Genomic DNA, 23,974 nt, shown 5'->3' with positions numbered 1-23,974 from the left:
TGTCGTAGCTACCTACAAGGTACACTAAGGCTGTGTTCAGCTATGCCGTGATTGATTACTCGATCACCAAAGCATTTTATCTGTACATATTGTGCCCTTATAGGACATAAACAGGGCAGCTGCACACTATTCCGCGAGGCGTAAACCGCAGTTTAACCTATAAAAGCCTACTGCTGCTTCATGTCTCAAATGGAGTAACAAAAGAAAAATTTTTCCTTGTTTCATTCCTTGGAGTTGCACAATTCTTCACAGACACAATTTACAGTATACTTGTTAGTTCTTTAAATACCAGCCTATCTCAAACCCAAACTTAAACCTAACTTACTATATAAACAAACTAGGTGCGGCCCGCACTGGCGACGTCATTCCCACCTACTTCACCATGGATTTCCCCTAGTAAAATTTTCTTTCTCGCCTCACCCGCAAATTATAAGAAAAAATGACATTTCCTCTCACTCTTTTCGTTTTTTCTTTTTTCTTCTGTTTTTTGTGACCGCGGCTTGCTTTTGTACCTGTTTAAGCCTTGGGACACGTCGCCATGAAAACTCGACGTCAGCACAAGCGGGGCATTCAAATACACGTGCTTGGTTCCCAACTTTTAGCACGTAAGACCATCCAGTCTGAAAATGCAACATCGAAATCTGACCATCTTTGTAGGTAGGCACTGCAGGTGCCACGAGAAAGCACCATGCAGGCGAGAAAGGTAACACAGGAAGCGTCCGTGTATCTCACTGACTGGGTCTACGTGTAGCTTTCGCAGCGCAAAAGGAGACTAATGAGATAGAGTATAGGGGTCTAGAATACACGACCAACGTGTCGACATACCGCAGCTTCGACAGAGGTAAGCTCACACCCACGAAGCTGTCTTCAGACTTCTCTTCTACCACGTCCAAAACCACGCAGGTACTACCGGCAGATGCGAGATGTTAAGCCGTTTGTGCTCCTTGCGTACTCGCAGAGCGACTGCTCGATACGTTTAAGGGCTCTACCGAAACCGCAGTGCGAGGGGCGACTAGCGGTGTCAAGAAATCTATCGCGAACACCACCGATGGGCGCCAAGTCAGGCAACGGACTACACCGTTGAATAGCGATACACACCGCGTACTACGTGGGGACACGCAGCATACCGCTGCACGCGACTAACGGTGCCGCAGCGTACCGAAAAAGAGACGCCGTGCGACATCGCCTTCCCCCCCCCCCCCCCCCAACAGCCCGTTCGCTGGCGTGCCATGTTCGCGTGCAAGCGTTCTTGGCACGTGTCGGACATCCATCCATCCCCGCGCCTAAGATCGGTCGACGCCAGCCTTGAAGCGCAAAAACGTCCGCAAGGCAAGAAAGGCGAGTTATACAAGCAGAGCGCGCTGGGGGCACTCGGAGCAGAAAGAGACTACGTAGTCCGCGGCACGCGAGCATCACGAGACAGCCGAGAAAAAAAAAGAAAAAGACGACGAAGACTACTCGTTCGTTTAGAGGCGCGAACTCCCCGTGGCGTGCGCTGCCGCGCGGCGACGATTCGAAAATATTTGTATTTTCTTTATTTTTTATATTTATCCGCGGAGGCGCCGGTGAGATCTCGCAGCACCGAGCGAAGGGCAGGGCGGCCCAGCACGAACATTCTTGCTTCTAGGAGGACGCGAATGGCCAGCTAGCTAGCTCGCTTTCGACCGAAGATGGCGCGAGGGCGGGTTCGACGGAAAACGACTGCCATCACGCGCGCGTTCGCTTTTTGGGGGGGAGAGTAGTATTTCGCGCTCCATCGGGCTCGCCCGGCACTGGAGGAAGACGCCCGAGGACGCACTGCTGCGATTTCTCGAGGCATTCGCGCGAGGAGCCGCGGGAGGGCACGGCGCGGTCAAGAAGCTCGGCGGGCACGACGCGGCACGCTTTAACGACGCCGCCATATTCGCTTGTTAGCGCCCCCCCCCCCCCACGTCCCTTATCGAGTACGCGTATCTAGATGCGAGCGGAAACGTTCGGCGGGTTTTATGACCTCCGACGACGCGGTGCTAGAGGATGTCTCCAGGCAGGAATGATGATGAAGCGCTGAGTATTTGCGACCTGCGGAGTGAATTTGCCGCTACGAACAGCAAGGTGAAGCTGCGAAAGAGGCGCATGTGTCTACGCCTTCTTTCGCCGGTCGTCCACAACCATTTGTTTCTGTATAGTCGCAGAGCGCGTCTTCGCTACTATATACACGAAAAAAGAAGAAGAAAGTGGATGTCCGAAGAACTCGGATCAGGGCAAGAGAACTTTGACATAAGAAGCCATGGCGTTACGTCGGATGCCTCAAGAATGTCCTCTAGCGCGGCTGTCCGCACTTCGATAAATGTGGTTTACTGTTGTAAGTGAATACAGAAAAATAAAAGCAGCATTACATAGAGATGAAAATAACACTTCGAGAAAGCTCAAAGAAGCGCACTGCTTCCCGGGTATTAATTCGAAACCATATCACATAGTGTGCGCTTCGCTGACGTGGCTGGTCCACATACAAAATATTCAGAGATGTTTGGTGGGCAGTTTAAGGCGCGATTAATCGAGCATAGCTGACAGCGTCGTTGTGCTGTCAGTTGATCACGCATTTGCTCTTTAACGAAAAAAGAAGAAAATGTACGCAACGTGATGACAATGGGCCGCGGCACGGTACCGCGTAATGCGAAGCCAACTACTATTAGAGAGTTTTAGTTTAGGGGACGCAAGAGACTTGCGTACGCGAGAACTAGGGGCGACAGCACTGCGCATGCGCAGAACCGTCTGCGCATGCGCAGTACCGTCGCCCGTAGTTCTTGCGTACGCAAGCCGCTTGCGTCCCCTAACTAAAACTCTCTATTAAGTAATACGGTACAGTATATACACGGCGCTCTGTGAACCGCTAGCCCACAAGTTTAACAATCGGGTACAAGCGACCAACTGTTAAACGCGGCTGTCAGTTTAAATTAATCCGGGAATTGCATTTCCTTTGGCTAGACCTTATTGCCTGTCGCTGTGATCACGTGACCTTGCCTTTCCGTTCAATCACGGCGTGCTTCGGTCTTTTGGGAAATGGCGGCAGTGACGCGGTTGTTTCTTTTCCGCGTAGGTCATGAATTAGCCTTACGCACAGACACATTCATCGTCGCCTAGATGGCATTCCCGTATATATCAACTCTTTCTGGCGACGGCCAGCAGGGCAACCCCTGAGAACAAAGCATCGGCGCCGCTTCCATGAACAGAAAGTCCACGTTCACGTGACTCCCTTCTTTTGTTTTCAATCTGCCGCAGGCGCGCAAAACTGCTGCGCCTATAGCTAATCGCAGCTGCGTGGTCGTGCATGTACTCCATACACACGCTCAGCTGTTCACAGGTGACGCGGTCGTCCGCTGGGCGCCATTCAGAGGATGGTGCACCCGCAGCAGCAAGATTGCGGGTAGTCCGGCGCGTACGCTTTCTTCTCGTGGCCGAACACGCTGAAGGTGCCCACGTGCGAGCGCCACTCATAGTACACCGTCGACACCGGGATCACGCGCACCCGCTGCCTCTGCAAACAAACAAACAAACAAAAAAAGGACACGAATAATTGTGTAGAGAGTGAGTCTGCCTAACCACCAACCGCGCAGCAGCTTTGCAATCAGTGTGCGAACAGATAAAAGCACTTTTTTTAACTGTTCTGGATTAGTGCTCTCGAAAGTGATTACGCCGGTCTCGGCGGTAACACCGAGGCCTATGCGATGCAGCGTCCAGCAGACCTTATGAGGTGAATGAAGGAAACGTCACTCAAGCAAGTTGTATTTCCGTTCAACAAAAGTGCACTCAGAGTCGCAAGTTGCCCTTCGTGCGCTTTACTTTTAAATCCTGTTTGGCGTCCACTGTAATACGAATACGACGGCCCTTCACTATCGCAGCGCACAAAGCCTGACATAGAGCTCCCTTACTGCTGTCTCTACGCCTCAGGAAATCACTTGCGTCGAGGCTAGCACACAAGTAAAGCGGCATGTTTGAATGCCTACACTTCTTGTTTAAAAAAGAAATGTATCGTTATAACGCTCGGTATAGAAGCGCGAATAAATTTATTAATATCATTAATATTATTGTTGAGCATTCGTGCAGTCGTATCATCAACGTCAATCACCATCTCAATGTCTCAAAGCTGGCGGCATCCAAAGTGCCACCTCTAGCATTGCGCTCAGCTACATATACTATTCATCATGGGCTGTCGGACGTGTCATGACGTCGGGCTCACGGACCTTGCGCTGTCCAATAGGAATGTGTTTCGAAAGCCTCAGCTGCATGTGCATGAAAACAAAACTGCCTGCCTCTGTACAATTGTTCTTCAAATCTAACGTGGAAGAGGCCACGAGCACACGATAAGTAATCAGTCGTCTACAGCAGCGCCGCGTAAATGCAATGGTTGCCTTCTTGTCTTCCAAAAACCTGCCTGATGAACCCACTAATTTAGCGCCACCGAACTTCGATCGACGCGACATATTATGCCGACCAAGCAGCGTATACGTGGGCCGCGTATTCGTTCGGAAGATATACACTTCAAAATTCGCAGCGCGTACGAAAGCCGGGGCGAAAAGTTTTTAAATCGATCCGACTGTACGAGGGGCACAATTGCGCCATCGTGTAACCGTTGGTTTTGGGCAATAAAAAACAGGCCCGAAACGACGAAAAGGATAAAAGAACGAACAGTTCAGAGTCGCAGGGTTTGTTCAGGTGCTCCCATGCAGGATAATGAGCACTGCATGGAAGACAGGTCAGTCGGTGGGTGCTGGCATTCGTCACTCCCCCCCCCCCCCTCCCGTCCCTATATATACGTACCCGCTCTATACACGAGAGCACGTCAAAGGATTAAGCGAGAGCGACGAATGAGCCGCCGCGGAGGAGACGGTTGTGCCCAGGGCTTCAGAGCGCGCGCACTCTGACGAGATGGGGGAGAGTGAAGTCGGTCAATAAACGGTCGGTCGCTGCTAGTTAAAAGGGCCTCATCACTCACGGCACGTCTCGCGCCCACGCTCGATCACTGTTCGCAACCAGAGCCGCATCTTAGCGCATGTGTGCCCCGTATTTACCGTGGCAGCCTGCCATCGAAGAGGGCGGGCATGCAGCCCGCATGGGCGGACGTGCACGGCACATGCAAACGGTGGCGCGGCGACGGCGCAAAAAAGAAACGGAGAGCACGAACAAAGCGGCGCGTTTGTCCTACGCTTGCCACCTGTTCGCTCGTGTGTGAGCGGCCGTGCATGGTGCTTACAACGATTCGCGCTGCTTCACTTGCGCGCGTCTGCAGCGCGTGTGGCAACTCTCTCTAGAGTTTACACGCTAACATCCTCGCGACAAGTTGAGCCGCGGAGGGCATGCCTGGTTTAAAAAAAAAAAATTGTTTGGGAATACGTAGCGTTAGTCTAGATATTTGTAATAACCTCTCCAGGCCACCGGCACACCAACGGCGCGACGCGTCTTCGTCATACTATGGTCTCTAGTCACACGCCGCGTGCAGCCGGCCTAAAGAAAAAAAAAGCGCGTGGTGGATGACTCGCCCAAGCTAGGTGTCCGTGCGAAGAGGCGTCGACAGTTAAATATTTTAGTTGTGTCTTTTGTTTTCTGTGGCCAGCAGAGCCTGTGGGGCAAGCTGAACTCCGCCAGCCGCTCCACGCGTCAACTCGGGACCCTCTCATAAATGAAAACGGCGCGCCCGCGGTCTCTTGGTGGCGTTTCGTATCTTGCTGATTGCACTAGCACGGTCACTTGCGTTTAGCTGCATTTGCGGCGGCATCCGTCCCGCAAGAAAGGAGAAGCGATAGCGCATCTATATGACGTCATTTGACTATCACGTGTTCGCCATCGTATACACACCGTGAACTCGACTGTTCTGTTATCACAGCTGAAAACTGACAGCTAAACTCCGTATAGTTACGGGGAAGCGAGCCACGGTCTTATATATGCATGCGCACAACAGGTCGCCATTCCAAACCGTACAACATTTATACGGTGAGAAACTTGCATTAGTGAAGTCAGTATGGAAGGTGCACGGGCCAACGAGAGGGAAGAGAAAGGCAAGAAACACTGGAGTCCTTCCATGGAAGGACTCTGGTAAGATTGAGCAGAATAGTGAAAATTAAGATGCAAATGCACGCTTCTGCAAACACTATACACACACCCTCTTCAGGTGCTCATTGGTGAACAGTGTTCGACACTACCAGAGTCTGTATCAAATGACTCTGATGCCACTGAAGATCAGACAGACAGTATACCATACCATATATTTGGACTGCTCCAATGTCTACGACTCTCTATAGAAACATTATAATGCATTTATTATGTGTGGACGCTAGACGGTAAATCCATTTAAGGCCTTACACGTGTAATCGAGCACGTTCATACAATGGCTGTAGGTCACGTACAGGCAAGTGAGAAAATAAAGTGCACGAGAAAGCGAAGCTTTCTATAGAGTACCTATACTGTTGCGGCCTGTGGTAAACGTCTAAGGAATGCGCATCGCCATAGTGAGACTTAACACTACGCACCCACTTCATAGGGCACATTTTCATAGAAGGACACATGCACTGGCATGTTCCTACCAGTCAGCTAAATGCAAGAAACTGGCTGCGTACTCATCGCTCATTAGACTTACGAATACGACTTTCATTAGGAAGTTTACTCGTTAAATTGCCACTATACAGAAGCCAGGCAGCTTCTTTTGCAGTTGGTTGGTAAACCCCAGCTCTTGGCCATCTTCCAGAAATGCTACCAGTAAGGCCCGATCCCGAACTGTTTAGACTGTGCGCTCCCGCTTTCGGCGATCAATTTCATCTCTCCAGTCGCGCAGACAGTGAAACCGACGGTGCTCAACGGTCTGCTATAGAGGGTTCTCGATTCGTCGAGTCGTCGTGAAGAGCTTCTATACACACTTGCGGTCAACTAGACAGCTCACTAATTCACTCGCTCACTCCACTCGCTCAATCACTCATGTTATAACGACGTTCAACAATTATTTTTCGTGCGGAGGCGGCAACGTGCGGTGGTACGGTCGAGGCACAGGAGCAGCTCGGTAGAGCTGGAACAATTAGTGTCGGGTACATGTGTCGGATACAGCGAAAAATTTTTAAAAATGTGTATAGCGTGGAAATTTCGCGGGATACAGCGAAGGCGTTTGTAAAGTCCCAATTAGATTTCGAGCAGTGGCAAACCGGGATCCTCAGTGCTTCACAATGAGTGAGAACCCCTTTGCGTACACGTGTTTCGCTGTCTTTAATATATGACTTGCTCGGATTTGCATACGCCTGCAAAACCCTTTTTCTTCTATTCTTTTTTCACTCACTCACTCACTCACTCATTCACTCACTCACTCACTCACTCACTCACTCACTCACTCACTCACTCACTCACTCACTCACTCACTCACTCACTCACCGGTTCGCTCGCTCGTACGCACAAAACTTACCGGCTCCCCGGTTTCCAAAAACGCACGAGCATAATCGTCGCAGACGCGAGTAATTAGGCAGTCCGCCCACGGAGCGTGCTTGGCGCCGAATCCGACACGCGGCACGGGCTCCGCACGCCGTTTTTTTCATCCGCTTATACACGGAGGAGACACGGTATACGCGTCGCCGAAGGAAGACGCGTCGCGGTTGCGCGTTCGCTTCGTCGTTCGCGTGGCGAGCGTAGGCGCGTGCGAGCGCTGCCGGCACGCGTTTGCGCGTCACTTAAAGTTAAGTTCCGCGGCTGCATTGCTGCTGCTCGTGGCGGGGATCGCGCGTGGCGAAACAGGGTGTGTGTGTGTGCGTATATGCGGCCACGCTCGATTCGACACGCTTGCGTAGCCGCCGCGGACACAAGGACGCACCGTGATGTGCGCGCCGCGGCCGCCGGGCATGGTGCACGAGCGCCCGCGCAACACGCAACGCGTGCATAGGGAAAACTAAGGTTGGTAGGAGGGGGCCCGTGCTATAGGAGCAAGGTCTATATGGCAATAGCTTACTGGCGGCATCCACTTAGACCTATAACATTTCTGTAGGAAAGGCGCTTCTAGTAAGCTAATTTCGGTAATAATAATAGTAAAGAAAACGATATTGGCGAAAAAACAGTAATACAAGAGACATATGCCTGATTCTAAATAGTACCCATCGGGTTTCTCTCTTAGCTATTCGTTTTCCTTTTGTCTGTTCTTTTTTGGTGGTGGTACACGTTTAAAAGCAAAGCTTAGCTTTGGAAGAAGTTGAATCGGATTCGAATCACGAGACGGGGTCTAAAGTTTCAGAAAACTGCACAGAAACGCCGTAGTGGAATGCTCCGCATTAATTTTTTTTGTTTTACTACCGGATTAATTTTTGGTCATCCAACGTGCATTCGAAGCCCGGCACATGAGCGCTTTTCTTTCTTTCTTTCTTTCCTTCTTTCTTTCTTTCTTTTTCTCACACTCTGCCTTCATCAAAATGCCGCGGCCGGGAATCGTACCCGCGACCTCGTGGTCAGCAGCAAAACGCCCAAGCCACAGAGCCACTGCGGAGGGTTTCAGATACGTCGTTATTGAGGTAAGGAAGTGCGCTACGTCCAAATTAACTTTCACCACGGCGGGAAATTTATACCGCGGATACCTCAGTGCGTGTTCAAACAAACGTTCTGCGTATGCAGCCCCGTCGGAAAGCGACAGCCGTCGCCCGGAATCGAACCTCGTGGTTGGAAAGAGCGTGGCAGTGCCACCGAACCACAACGGCGATCAACGCACGCTTAAAGTGAATCGAATTGCTAAAAGTGCAACATTGGTCACTAATTGGCTCTAATTAGAAGTCCTTTTTCTTTGTTGCCGACTATGCCCAGCTATAGGCACTCTAGCAGAACTTTTTGTTGGGCTAGTTGGTGCATGTTACTGAAGTACTATAGCGCCAAACAGACGACACAAGAAGAGGCACGGACGAGCGCTTACTAACGACTGATCAGTTGTTAGTAAGCGCTCGTCCGTGTCTCTTCTTGTGTCGTCTGTTTGGCGCTATAGTACTTCCGTAATAGGCACTCTAATCGGCACGTGAAAAGTCTGCAGCGGGCCGCGTGAACGATACATTCCATGTCCATTGTTTCAAAACGGTCTACCGGAAAGCTTTCTCTTTATTGCGATATGGCTACTCGATGACGCCGTCGGCGTCGCCGTGTTGTTCCGCTATCAACGGCGCATGCGCGACCCGTGCGTGGAGGGTTAACTAGGTCTCGGAAGACGACGCGAGAGGCGCGCAGCGCATTTGACTGCAAAGACGACAAGGCCATGTTGACGCACCAACTCAATCGGATCTGCAGTGTAGCAAGAGCAGTGTTCCATTGTGCCTAGAATTAAAGTGTTATGACTTACACTGCAGGCACGAGCGTTGTGCACACTAAACAATAACGTTCCTGCACGGGCACACCACATTGTGGTGCACGCAGTTGGTCCGAGCGGTCCACAAAGTACACTCCAAGCTACAAAAAAAAAAACTCATTTTCCTTCGAAAGCATATTTAGCGCCAGCAAACAAGGACGAGGGAGACGACAACACAATGCGTCGTCTCCCTCGTCCTTGTTTGCTGGCGCTAAATATGCTTTCAATTTACCAACACGCCCAACAAATGGCAATGCCTCATTTTCCTTCGCTCTCATCTCGTGCGCCACTGGGGCGCGACGCCTTCAACGCCGCTGCAGGCGCTCCTCATCACGTCAGCGTTGTGTGATAGCGAGTGCTCGCAGTGATCGAGTGAGACTTATCGTTTCTTTTTTTTTTTTCTGTACGGGCTTACATGCGCACGACATAATAAATAGTTAAATAAATCCGTGCAGCTATTCTTCAGAAAGAAGCCGCGTGTGTTTCCTATTTATCGTCCATATAGTTAACTGATCACAATATATAAGCTGATGTATTAGTATTCCGGCAGCTCTAAGCAGTTTCTCTTGTGTAGAACCGTTTTCCCTGGACACAACCGCAGCAGACGGCGAGCTTCCACGATACAGACGTCGGGGCAGAGCACTTTGAGCATTTCACATGTATATCCAGGTCCTGGGCTTCAGGCCTACGTTACGGAACCTGTAAGGTGGTGAGACACAGCTTGAAGTATATCCCGGGATAAACTTCCTCCACTCGTGTTCGATTACGAGGAATGGAGCAGACACACAGGCGGATTAGAGCGCCTGCGTCTCGTTGGAAAAGGATACCTTGGCCTACGAAGACCAAGTGCCCGGGGGCCGGAAAAAAATGGAAGTAGGTGAAGTAGGTGAATTGGATCATTGAATTTCTTAGCAACCGCTCCCAATCTGTCATTATAAATAATCACCTATCCAACCCTGTGCCAGTAACATCAGGCGTCCCTCAAGGATCGGTTCTTGGCCCTGTATTATTTTTAATATATATTAATGACTTACCTTCACATGTGTCCTGTAATATCCGAATGTTCGCCGATGATTGTGTCATTTATCGAACTGTACGTAACACCTGCAATCAAACAGCCCTGCAGAAAGACCTCGCCAGCATACTAACATGGTGTGACGATTGCTTAATGAAACTTAATGTACAAAAATGTAAAGTTATGTCTTTCACTCGTAGCAGTAATCCCCTGGCATTTCCCTACCAAATTAGAAGCATGCCTCTCGAACTAGCAGATTCCTATAAATACCTAGGTGTCACTGTATGCAATGATCTGTCTTGGCATAGACATATTTCTAACATCATATCATCTGCTAATAAAACACTAGGTTTTTTAAAACGTAATCTCCGCCAGGCACCTCAAAACGTAAAACTGCTTGCCTACAAGTCCCTTGTTCGGGCAAAACTTGAATATGCATCTGCCATCTGGAGCCCGCACCAAACATATCTTATCACCTCACTTGAATCTGTTCAGAACCGCGCTACTATAGGTTCATTCACTCACAATATTCATATGATGTCAGTATTTCCGCACTTAAAACATAATCCGGACTAACACTACTATCTAATCGCCGACGCATTGCTAGTCTTGAGCTCTATCACAAGTTCTTTTTCAGTACCCTACGTCATGCGCCATAGATCGTTCCTGCGGCACGCATCTCTCACCGCACCAGTCATCCGCAGCAAGTCGCACGGCCACGTGCCCGAACCACTCATTTTTCAGCCTCGTTCATTCCTCGAGCAGCTAAAGACTGGAACGGCCTTGCTGCTGACATTGTTAGCATCACTTGCCTGTCTCAATTCCTACAGCATGTGATTGATCACCTTGAATATAACTAATGAAGTGTACCAAATGTGGAACTTATGTTAAACCCACCCCTTATGTAATACCCCTCCGGGGGTCTTTAAGGACAATAAACTGAACTAAATGATAGTGAGCGATTTTTGTTGGCAATGCTATTGCTACAGTGACCGCGACCCTGCAAATAGTGGAATTTGATGATGAAACGAATGACTTGTCAAGTCTACGAATCACTTCACAGATACCAATCGATTTTGTAACTTGCGTCTTCCTAAGGCGACGTCCGCCAATCGGTGATTATGCATTGTATAACGGCAGAATCTCGCAGACATCTGCCCCGGAAGAACGACAAGCAGGACCAATGTACGACCAACGTTGGTCAACATGGCCCTTAGATCGCACTACGTTGGCTCAACGTTCGGCTCCGTTTACACTGCTACTTGGCGGCGCGCCATTCGCTTTACACAAAACTTGCGAGAGCCGACTTATTGCAAATGCCAATGCCAAGCACGCGCAGATCGCGTAGTGATCAGCTGGCTTACCTGCATGAGGATCTTCTCCGACTTGAAAGCGGCCGCGTGCTTCTGCACCAGTTGCACGGAGGCCATGTTGACCGTCATGTCGGGAAAGTGGTTGATCGGCCAAATCTGTCGAGCAAGAGGCGCGCGCTTAACGACATCCTTGAGTAAAGCGCCAAATGCAAGCTTGTTCGTTTAACTCAACCATAACGATGCATTCCATTATGTTTTCGCCGTAATTGTGTAATAAAAATAATATTGTACATATGCGGAACTCGTATCGAAGGCAACCCGTCCGAAGGAATCAACATAAAACACGAAAAACATACGGAATTACTGGACTGCGCATGGAAACTTTTCAGGGCGAACACAGGATAAGAATTGCATAACTGGCGTATAGTTCTACAGCATCGTGATACTGCCTGACCGCCCTGAGTCAGTTACATATCCGAAATCGGGCGTGCTGGGTCCTGTATATGTCAAAATACGTCTTGCCTCCCCCTCCCCCAGGCTTTAGCGAATCGTAATTAGGGTACCATGCTATAAGGCATTTAGGTTACCTCAATGGCTACAATTTAGGCTTGTTCTGAAAGCTCAGTTCCCGCGTGCTATAGCGTAGGCTGTATACGTCATTCATAGGGAACTGCGATTTTAAATAAATTAAAATGGAACGTCAACATTTTCCGCTTTACCACTGACTAGCTACTAGTGAACGAAGGTAATCATTTCTTGGACGTTGACGCAATACGCTAACTGGTCGGTCAGAAGAAAATGAAAATTACGTCAGTGTGACCGCCTTGGGACCGCAACATAGCATAAACTGACAGAATTTTCTGTTCTTGTCTTACGTTTTTTTCTTTTACTACACGCACTGTTGGCTTTTCCTGCACTCTAATTTATATTACGAGTCACGTAGACGTAAAACCAGCTCTCGTTTAATAGCCGCGGCAGAAACCACAAGAAACAAGTAATGCAATCACTCTATACCAGAAGATTTGTCTTTCTTGCTGACTTTGCTGCATGTACTTCGTGCCACATCGTTTTGGTCACCGAACAGAAGAAATAAGGTATACATATACATATAGGCGCCGGAACATGCAGATAAACTCACCCTCGAGTTCTGCTCTTCGAAGACTAACTGGCCCGAGACAAACTTAATCTGGTCGTCCGGTACGAAGGAGTGCTCGACCACGTGGTCATCCGTCTTCGTCGACCTGCAGGATGTTGAACGGGCGCGTCCATTACGCGCGGAACCAGCGTGCCAACTTGTGCACTCTAGCTGATCGATTACGTGAAACTCGTAAGCGGCAACCTCACGGAAGAGCGCGTTTTCGACGTTTTCACAGCTTCGCTGCGCGTCGTCCAGCGTCGGCGCATCTATTTCACACCGCGCAGCATAAAACGGACGCTCCAAAAACGCTACGCGATGCCGAAAATACTTATCATAAACGCTCCATGCATGTGCCGCCCTGCGTACATCTAACGTAACGCTAAAAATTCTCGAAAGCTAGAACACACTATCAGTGCTACGAACTGGCAGCGCGTGGGAAGAGCGCGAATTGATTGGCTAAATGGTTCGACGTACTATAATGCAGCAGCGCAGGAAGGACAAAGTGCACAAGAACGTAAAACTGTGCTCGGGGCGTCAGTATAACGTTCCTGTGTCATTTGTCCATGTGCTGCTGCATTAGTATGGGAAGGGCGTTAAGTGTGCAGCGAAATACCACAGGTTATGAATTAATTAATTAACGTGTTAATTAATTAATTCATTTTTAGTCGTCGCCTGCTCGGATCGGCAGTAATCTCAATCCTCCCCACAAACACACCCAAAAGAAGAATTTTGATAAGCCCCACGGCGAGCACCGCTGAATCCTGAATCCAGCTCAGATTAATTTGGACACCTGGGGCTTTTTGGATGCTTTCGCACCACGCCTCCACCGGAATGCACGCGGCTGTCGCGGTCTGGAATCGAACCCGGGGCCTCGTGCTTAGCGAGCCTATGAAATATCTTGTTCGAGGACTTCGTCGGAAGCAATCAACGACCCCTGCGCCATGACGAATTTAGGTGCAGCGCGGCTGACGATGACGAAGTTGTAGTTGTTGCCTTCTAATTTGACCCTTATTTGTTCTCGTACGTCACGCACTAACTGGACCACATGTAGATCTCTGCGCCACCATCGATTACCCTGGAATTCAACTACGGTGGTATGTTTATATATGTCACCATATCGATCTGGGAAAAAGCGCAAAATTAACAACCGCAAGTACCCACTTTCCCGCAATGTCACTGTAAGAATTTCATGCCATTACAGATACAGGCGCTTGAACCTGCTCGCGGACTTCTGCCGCGTCACAAAGAAAGAAAGAAGCCGGCGCTTTTTTTTTTTTTTGAGACACATGAGCCGAACCATTCCTGACGGCAATCGGAGCACGCATCTGAAACGGCACGCTTACACTCTCCTACAGCTATACGATCAGGCTGCGAAGCTCGCGATTCCGAGTACAGATCATTCAGATCTCATTTCTCAGAAATACTGCCCATTTCTCCGTGGCAGCTCGCGCGGTTCTGCAGCGCACGAGGGAAACGCACGCCGCACTTCCAACGGTATACGCACAGCGTGCCGCCATTATACTTACCAAACCACGGTGAGCTTGATGTAGCACTTGATCTGGCCGGTACCGGAACAAGCGCGACACGGAGCCACGCCGTCGCCGTTGCATTTCCAACAACTGCGGGTGTGAGAACGAAAAGCTGCAAAACGATGCCCGCTAAAGACAATAAAACTCGGCACTTGCACATGCGTCACTACTTTGCACATGTTGATGCAGTCGGGATGTTAGCTTTTAAGACCGTTCGGCTGCTCTAGCGGCAGCGTTATCATAAAGGTGCGGGGATGGGGTATATACACAGCGGGCTGTCGGCCGATTTGCGCACGAAAACGTTAAAATTCGCGTGCATACAGTTATGGCCATACTTCCCTTTACCAGCTCCGTATATACACTGCAACGTTGGATAGGGTCCCGTATGGTGAAACGGCAACGAGAACCGCGATCACGCGTCTCGGATAAAGCCGAAAGGCTTTTCCAGCATGCACTGTTAATCCCTGCAAGATCCTTCCATTTAACCATTGTCTCCCGCGGTGAAATTATCGTTCCTGACAGAGCTGTTGCAGCTGTTTCACTATTAGTTGATGAGACCTGCAGTTTGTAAAAGTTAGGCTTCAGAAGAAGGCGTCAACATTTAGATACAGGGATAAAGATTAAGATATTGAAGAACACGCGAACCATATAAAACAGCGCGAAAATAAGACGATTTAAACTAAAGTGGGATTCAAGATTACAAGGGCTGAGCACCAGTTGCTCACGATGGGTAAATTCGTTTATCTTAAGCGTCAATTCAGAGCAAAATTACCGATCGCTATCAAAAGTGAAAAGTCCATCATCTTTGACAATTATCGTGACGTCATCTCCTTGCCGCATTAAAACCGGGAACTGTATCCATCAACTCCAATCAGCCGAGAGCAACAGTTGGAGCAGGAGGTGCACTCACCGCATCCGACCCATGCCGTGACATTGGAAACATCGATCGTTGTCGCCCGATAGACTTCGCTTCTGGCCATCGCCCTGACAGTAGCTGCAATGTTCCTAAGGGTTCAGAGATAACAAACTTCACGTTACTTTACGATTCGTAAATCGTAAAAACACTAGTTTGCAAGTTAGAAGAACGGGAAAGTGGGGTGTATGCAACGGCAAGAGACGGCCTCGAAGGCAAATAAGGTATTGCCTTAGTGCACGCTCACAAACTTGCGGGTGTCGCTAACCTTCACTACTGCAAACGTTGCTAGCGTATTCTCAAAGGAAAATGTTAGAAGACATTCACGGGAAGTTTTTCGAAAGCTTTTGCACAAAATCAAAGGTGAAGCAAAGTCCGTGTTCGTCTGCCTGCCTCTTTCAGAGCCCAGCTCTTAAGCGTCCGTTCCTGTGTTGAGCATCGGTGTAACCGAGCGAACGAGCAGAGCGAACGCGAAGCGCAACGGAGGATGAAAAGGTAAGATGGCGCGAGGAGGAAAGCGGAGGAGAAGGCTACAGGGAAAGCATGAGGCGGGAGGTGGAGGAGGAGGGTACGGCGAAAGCGTGAGAAGGAAAGCGTAGTGCCACTTCGCGGCGACCGTGGCTACGGGACCGCGCCAGAGCAGCGTGTGTCGTCTGTTCACTGATCCATGGCACGCGGCGAGCGCGTCCGACGTTAGAGAGAGATGCGCTCAAATTTCGCTTTAGGCAATAACGTAATCGTCGATGAATTTTTCTTTTTTTTTCGACGTGTACATGCCTGTTATTCCCACCTAGACGTATCATACATATGCGTCGCAGCAACCCTTCCCTGTTTATATAGGACGTTAATAACGTGCACGGAGGAGTATAATGATGTTTAGTGGTCTCCGGCACAGAAGTCCGGAAAACGTTTTTTCCCTGCCCTGATCAATTTTGATGATAAATTAAATTAAAAAATGAGGCTTTACGTGCCAAAGCCACGATGTGATTATGGGAGACGCCGTGGTAAAGGACCACCTGGGGTTCTTTAACGTGCACCTAAATCTAAGTACCCGCGGGTGTTTTCGCATCTCGTCCCCAGCTAAATGCGGCCACCGTGGCCGGGATTCGATCCCGTGACCTCGTGCTTAGCAGCCCAACACCATAGCCACTAAGCAACCACGGCGGGTGACTTTGATGTTACTCACAACTTATGGTACATTCAACTGGTCGCTTTCGAGCGCCTTTGCGGTGCGGTTTACATTCGCGTACATGGTCGAAATCGAGTGCTGAGAACACATTCTTCTGGTTGATTTAGAGCGCTCTGCTCCAGCTCAGAGCACTCGGAGGCGCTCTCATGTTCGCGCTGGGAGCGTGAGGCGCCGAGGGAGCACATATTGCAGGTTCGGCTGGGGCAAGCTTTCTCAGGCTCTAATCCCGGGAGGGCTACGTATCGCTGCGAACCGAGTAGGAAAAGCACGGTAAGAAACAGTCGAATGTACACCATTGTACATTAACTATACGGGTCTATGATATGGCTAATGCGCGTGCGCGCGCACTGCTCTAGCAGCACAGCGCCCGGAGGTACCTTGATGCCTTAGTCTTCCTCCACCACCATCTCCCACACACGATGCCACCGCTATATAATTTCTAAATGTGTCGGTTTCGCTACGCAAGCGTGCCACAGGAACCAAAAAAAAAAACTTATTTGCCTGGTTACTGCAGCGTGATCGCGATAGCGAGTGAAATGTGGCTTATTGATTGCCTATTCGATTGGTCATTTCAAAGCGTTAATTTTGGCAGCTCTATACGCAACTTTAGGATTGCATTATTTGAATGATGCAAGTCTGGTAGCTGTCATCTGGCTTTGTTATCGCCTCTGAAACCCGTACGCATGTACACAGGTCGCTCCAAAGCGTCCCGACACCTATACTCAGCTTCAGGATTGCGTTATGAGAATGGGCAGCTCTGGAAGCTATAATCTGGCTTCATTATCGCCATCGAAAAACGCGTCTGCTCGCAGTAACGAAGAGTTTAATGTCCTGCACGAGTTTCGCGAGTATCTTGAGCTTTCCTCGGCGCATGGCCTGATACTGCAACTTCAATGCATGCAACTAAAGTGTTGTTGAAGTTTCTGCAGGACACCAAGCTCGACGAGCAGCTCTAGCAAGGCAACTGTCCCATATACATAAGCACTCACCACTTCTCTTATTATCATCACCCATCCCAGTACTTTCACTCCCCTTCCCTCTTCCCCAGTGCAGAGTAGCAGACCAGAGCGCACTAGCTCAGGTCGACCTCCCTGTCTTTCCTGTCAATAAATTCCATTCTACATATATTGAACGACCAGTCCAATGGCGCTGCGAAGCAGTGCACAGCCGCGTGCAGTGAAGACAAGACGTGCACGAGGCACAAGGACTCACGTATCCGTTTCCGTTGCACGTGGCGCACCGCTTCCGTCCGACGCCGCCGCAGGTGTGGCAAGTCTTGACCGAGGCCGTGTGGGGCACTTCCACCGAGGTCGTCTGGCACTGGAACGGAGTCGGCGAGGGCACCGGCACCTCCCAGGGACCCGGCGCGGGGCCCGCCGACGGCCCGTCCACCGGACCCCCTGCATGCCGGACGGAACCACTCAGGCAGTCAATTGGCAGTCTCGCGATTCGTACTATATATCGCTTTCCTTTACTCGAATGGGTTACAACCCGAGTTGAGAAGCACCCAGATGTTGGCTAGAAACATTAAGGAGCAATGGCGACGTACGTTTCCAAGGTAAAAACTGTGGCGCCTCTTGAAGCTCGAGTAACTAACTTCCTGTACTGTAAGCCACGAGAACGAGTTATTCCAAAATATTTTTTTTTTCTTGGGCAAGTTGGATGATATACTGGAGGAAGCAATTGTAGCGCGAATAAAATGAAGAATAGTAAGATAAGGTTGTAGAATACAGGGTACGGAGACGACTCGCGCCGACTGGGTCCCAGCAAGCAGGATTTAGCTTCCCGAGCAGAGTTATGTAGGGAGTATTCGCACCACGTCGACTACGCCGTATTGTTGTCCTATTCCCAACTTCCACAGTGCTGCTGAGAGATAAGCTGATCGGGGCAGTATTAAGCTTCTCACCGTGCTCGCTCTACAACACAATGGCAGCCTCGATGACGTCACCGCATATACCCTATATATAAACGCAAGGCCGGCTTCCGTAGCCTAATCTAAATATCTCTATTACGAGATCGAGGCCTCGTCTGCGTGCATTCTTTGTCGAGCCGTTGCAGACGTCTTGACTCTTTTCGAGGTGCACGTATACAGTGCGTAAGTTCAAAGGCAAAACTTTGAAGCGTGCAGAGCAACCCAACTGACTGACCTGTGTACGGTTCGAAGCACCAGGCTGTCTGCCGCTTCTCAGTGAACGTCTCCAAGGTGTACTGGAAAGTGAATCATATTGTCACGCGACTGCAATGGGTATTCCCATATTTCCCACGCGATACCTCCCAAGACATTCGCGGTTTTGTTTAGAACGTTACAGCATTCGCTGCAGTGAAAGCGCTCGCAATGTTCTGCCATAACAGCGCTATACGCCAGAAGCGCCACAATTAACGCAATTGGGATTGAGAGAGCTAGTGCAAGCAGTGTGCAATGCGCAAGGTTCAAACGACGTCGCACGAGATCAATTCCTACTTGATCGGAGAACATAGGGGGTTTATTGCAATGACATGCCAATGCAGTGCCAAAGTTGGATTGCCAATGGAATGCTTCGGCAGTGCCTCGGAAGACAATTAGAATACTGTGCAAAGAGATTTGGACCAAGAGCACCATGCCGGTGAACAATAGGGTAAGGTCTAATGCAATTTCTTGGTGCACACCTTCCTGTTTTTTAAACACACTGTTAAATGGAACACGTGAGCGGTGGCGTAGCCAAAAATAAATTTTCTGGGGGGGGGGGGGGGGGGGGGGCACGCATTCGAGCGGAGATGGAAGGCCGAGGGAGGGTGGAGGGAGGGCTGGGCAGGCGGCATGCTAACACAGAAATTTCGTGGGGGGGGGGGGGGGGGGCAGGCACCTTCCCAGTGTGCACGCTAACCCCTGGCTACGCCACTGCACGTGATTGTATAGAGCGCGCTGGAATCTTTCAAGTGCGGAATCGTGCGGCTTCGCAATTGGCACAGACGCCTCTCTACACATCTAGGCCGCGAAATCAATTCTTGCTGAGCGCCTTGCTCACTTCAGCTGGAACCTGCAGCTGGAGTGCGTGCAAGCAAAGTGAGAGCCACTGATTGCAGTTTTTCATTGAAACAGTGCACCGGACTGCACTTCAAGAAGCTTAAAAAAAGCTATCCGCTGCTCTTCTTTCATTTATACACTGATTCACAGAGAAATACCAACACATTTCTCGAATACATTTGACATACGGCGGCGGCCGTTATATAGTGCCACTGAATAGCAGGTCGATTTCCCGGTTCTGGAAAGTGCAGAGGCGGATATATCGCCAGATGCTGCCCTGCTACGGGGCTCCCGTGCGTCAGGGAGAACAGACTCCTGCAGCTTCCTGCCGCCCAAGCGAATATGCGCGATAAATATATAAGCGATCGATCCCAGCGGCGCTGAGAGGCATGCTTCGGCGTGCCTGCTGTGACTCTCGCATTTCGAAGCCATATAACAAGCTGTCGGGACAGCGCGAGGCAAGCAGGGCCGGCGCCGTTTCCCTCGGAGCCCAATGTTCGCTCCCCGATCGACCGGTGAATCGACCATGGTGTCGTGTAGTGGTTGTACGCCTTATCGGTTCCGTTTGGAGCAATGTTCGCGGGCGTGCCTGCGTTTGTAATTTCGAACTACCGTACAAACGCGCGTAACTACCGCATGGTTATAGGGTGTCTTTTTTTTTAGCGTTTTACCATTGGTACGGCCTTGATACGAAAAATACCATTACGATGCCCGGCGCAATGCTTGAGTATCTATCTGCTATACGGCTAAGACAACGTTACCGAGCATCACATCGTTCTTTTCTGCGCGCAGAAACTTTCACTCTCTCAAGGGCGCTACCGTGTTTTGTGCGTTGCTAGCGCAGAAGATGGTAATATTGAGGGGTTGACTATTAAAAGCGCGAGCATATGTTACGTTGCCGCTATGCGCTGCGTCTAAAAAAGAAGTCCCTAGACATAGGCGATCGCATCATCCATCTGACAGCGCTGAACTTACAATGCGTACTTCTGACGATAGAGCCGTCTGCACTGAACGCGACGGCAACGCCGCCGCACCTTGGTGACGTCAGCGGCACTCACGTGGAAGGCGGACGTGTGGTCGATCTTGGTGATGGCCATGTCTCGCGCGCACGCCTTGCCGTAGCAGCAGTGCTTGGCCACGTGCTTGGTTAAGGCTTGCCGGGCCTCTTGCTCCGTCACCTGCGGAGTGCTGCGCCGCCACGTGAGCGCACGCGCGATTACTGTGTTGTTCCGGGCATGCAAGTAAGCTCCAAGAAACGTTTACGCCCTTTGGAGTGTATCCCTGTTAGCGTTTACACCCTTTGGATTGTATCATTGTTAGCGTTTAAACCCTTTGGGCTGTATCCCTGTTAACGTTTCCACCCTTTGGAGTGTATCCTTGTTCCGAAACCAATCGTCACCTGTCTGGAGTGTCTTTCGTGTCTTTAAAGCTGCACGCGCGCCCGGTCTTTTCAGGTCGAGTATAGTATATGCGCATTATCAACGTGACATAATATGTTTTACAGGAAAGTATATAGTAAGCGCACAGTTTCCAGAAAAGAAAACTCAAACGAGAACAGATGACGATAATTGTTTGGGGACAAGATACGCCTCGCGCAGGACGAAAACTTTCCTTATAGAGTGTGGCGAAGCAGAGAGCACGCACGACCAACCCCCAGGCTTGTATGATGCACTTACGCTACGTACAACCAGGGTCCCTCGTATAACCATCGCATGCACTAGCTATACACTAATGGTATATATTATATCCCGTATCGATATATCTCGGTGAGCTTGCAGCGTCCCGAAAACTCGCAGCCGTGTTACTTCTTTTAGAGCTATTTGATAGTGCATATCGATTTTGACAGTGGATTCGATATCATTCGAGAGGCGGAAGCCAACCGGCGACCCTTGACCAGGCCCGGCGAGCCGCTGTAACCAGTGGGGCCCTGGAGGAGGGGCTCCACCCACCATAACCAAACAGTCTCTATTACAATAAACGTTTACTCTCTCTCTCTCTCGAAACGCGCGCAACCAATATGCGGTGACATCGTGCACCGTGGACAGAGCGAGACAATTTGTTGAGACCTCGTCAAACTTGTAGACTGCAGACGTATAAGGCTCCGTACCATGGTAGCGGTGCTCGCTTAGGAGTATCCTCTTCTTTGGGCGTCGAGGGCGAGTACGGAGGTGGGACGTCCACTGCGGGGAGAGGGAGAAAAGCAGTCTGTTTAGAGTTGGTGTAGAGTTTTTTTCGTAACTGTATTTGCATCCTTCTGTTTTGCTGCAAAAAGGGTTTAGCCACTATACAGGAGGAGGAGGAGGAGGAGGAGGAGGAAGATGATGATGATGATGATGATGATGATGATGATGATGAGGAGGAGGAGGAGGAGGAGGAGGAGGAGGATGAGGAGGAGGAGGAGGAGGAGGAGGAGGAGGAGGAGGAGGAGGAGAGAAAGGGATAAGGCAGGGATGTTAACCAGAAATGCGTCAGCCAGAGTACAAAAGTAAGACCAAGCTTCCCTTTTTGTGAATTTCGCGCTTAAGCCCCAGAGACCACGACATGCATCATCGTGCCGTCGAAGATGTCACTGCATTTTCGTATATTCGGGCCGCTTCTTGCAAACCGAAAGGAGCTAGAATTTGGCAGGACGAGCCTCTGCTTTACATTCGAACGCAATGAACGTTTGCTCCGCTGGCAAATAAATTGCGCTGCTCCGAGCAGCGTAATTTGGCAGCGTAAGCTGTCAAAATCCATGACGTCACGCGGTGCTCGGGTGGGATACTCGTCGCATCGTTGGCACACCCGTCTTCCGCTTTCTCTTTCTCTCTCTAACCAAGCCCACAACGAATATTTGAATTTGGAAAGATTGGTTGCGCTTTCTAGCCGATCACAAGGAAGAAGACAGGACAGGCGCATGCAGTGCAGTGGTAATAGCCATGCAGTGGTAAAGCCATGCAGTGTTATAAAGCCATGCAGTGGTAATAAAACGCTTTGCCCATTATTTGTTGTATGGTGCCGAGGAGTCGCATAGTTTTGTTTGCGCTTATTAGACAGACAAAAAATTCATTCTTAGCTGCCTGCCATTCTCATTTATCAAACGCACACGTTTGCTATTTTTTGCCACTTGCAGCGCGGAATAACAATAATAAGCGTTTCCTTGATTTCGCACGAGGCGCCTGCCTTTTTGTCAAATCCAGTAGCCAATGCCCAAGCAGACGCTTAAAGTAATACTCGATCAAGAGAAAGTACTTTTTAAGCTATATTAGTAAATTACAATTCTGCAGTAGCAAAGCGGCTCCCACTTAGCGCGAAAGGAGCCTTTGTAAGCCAGATAAATGAAAAAAAAGAAATTGAAAATAAGAAAATAATAATATAAGATGCGACACTGAAAGACGGATGGCGGCTTCTTTTTACAACAAAGCAAACGATCAACCTGGCAAGTTTCGAGAACATTTCTTGCGCCAAAAATAGCGCGAACACAACAGAGCACTTTGAAATCCGTGACGTCACGCTGACGAGCAAGCGCTGACATGTCGGCGCGAAATTTAAAAGAATGAAAGTTGATTGATTCTTTTTTTTTGTTCAATCTAGAGATCAGCTTCTTGCCGCCGAATGAATGAAAATATAGTTGTGAAAAAATACTTTACCACCCTAAAGTGCGACCTATAGTGTCGTCTTCTTAGTGCCCCTGTAGTAATAAAGTTCGGGAAATATATAGCACGTTCGACCGGGTCCGTCCCCCCACAACCACAAGCGAGCAAAACGTCGCTCACCGAAGCCGAAGACGCACGGCTCGATCTGCACCACGACCGGCGGCTTGCGCTTGCCAAACTCGACGGGCTCGAAGAAGATGCTCGTCTGGGCCATATGTGTTTTTTTCGCCTCTCTTTTCGCGCCACTTTCGTCGCGGCTGCCGAACTATCCGACTCTGCGCGATACACTCGGTCGATCGCGAGAAAAAAAACGGACGCTTTTTCGCTTCATTTTCCTCCTCTTTTTCGTTTCCCCTTCTGTCTTTCTTTTTTTTTTTTTTTCCTTCCACCATCTCGAACGGCGAGGCCGCGGCGGCAAAATCGCGGCCCGAAGCAAGAGAGAGAGAGAGAGAGAGAGAGAGAGAGAGTGCGCCTTCAAACCAAGCGCGTCCGCGTCGGTCACGTGGTCACGTCGCGTAAACACAAACGAGAAGACGACAGACGAGCTCGAGCGGCGCGCTGTCACGGATGTGTGTGTGTATACTCGGAAGACACGCCGGGTTAATGAACAAATAAACAAGAATCAACTAGGGGGCGAATACTGGCTACACGTGCGGCGCCATTGTCCGGCGCGTAAGCACCTCATTGTTTCCCGGGCGCGGCGTGATTTCGATAACAAAGGCAACATTTCTCTTTTTCTTTTTCTATTCTCGTTTGAAGAAGCCGAGTCGCACTGATGCCATATACACCGGAAGCCATTATTAGCGCTGTCGTGGTGGAGGACGAGGTAATACGGTAAATTCGGGTATCCGTTTTCCTCTCTCCTAAAGGACCTTCTGCCGCTTGCTTTCTGTAAAGAGAAGTGGGTGATGTT

At 49.8% G+C, this 23,974-nt stretch overlaps 1 protein-coding gene across 5 annotated transcripts in view; it reads right to left on the bottom strand.

Annotated features, from left to right (window-relative positions):
• Positions 1 to 2,774: 2,774 nt before the first annotated feature.
• Positions 2,775 to 23,974, bottom strand: part of LOC139059996 (protein SSUH2 homolog) — a 65,379-nt gene continuing 44,179 nt past the window's right edge. For 4 of the 5 annotated variants that reach the window (XM_070538668.1, XM_070538669.1, XM_070538670.1 and 1 more), the window contains exons 4-12: positions 21,534 to 21,606; positions 20,485 to 20,614; positions 18,570 to 18,630; positions 17,635 to 17,822; positions 15,231 to 15,325; positions 14,318 to 14,410; positions 12,792 to 12,894; positions 11,705 to 11,809; positions 2,776 to 3,514 (exon numbers count right to left, since the gene is read on the bottom strand). In XM_070538668.1, coding sequence (XP_070394769.1) covers positions 3,368 to 3,514; positions 11,705 to 11,809; positions 12,792 to 12,894; positions 14,318 to 14,410; positions 15,231 to 15,325; positions 17,635 to 17,822; positions 18,570 to 18,630; positions 20,485 to 20,614; positions 21,534 to 21,606 — 995 coding nt within the window. In that variant the 3' untranslated portion in view covers positions 2,776 to 3,367. Of the gene's footprint in view, positions 3,515 to 11,704; positions 11,810 to 12,791; positions 12,895 to 14,317; positions 14,411 to 15,230; positions 15,326 to 17,634; positions 17,823 to 18,569; positions 18,631 to 20,484; positions 20,615 to 21,533; positions 21,607 to 23,974 lie in introns of all 5 variants that reach the window. The other variant, XM_070538672.1, reaches the window with a different exon arrangement.

This window comes from Dermacentor albipictus, chromosome 5 (genome assembly GCF_038994185.2).
Source record: "Dermacentor albipictus isolate Rhodes 1998 colony chromosome 5, USDA_Dalb.pri_finalv2, whole genome shotgun sequence".
In the NCBI taxonomy this organism is placed as follows: domain Eukaryota; kingdom Metazoa; phylum Arthropoda; class Arachnida; order Ixodida; family Ixodidae; genus Dermacentor; species Dermacentor albipictus.
Note: the sequence above shows the minus strand (reverse complement) of the source record. Positions and strands in the feature narration are given on the sequence as shown.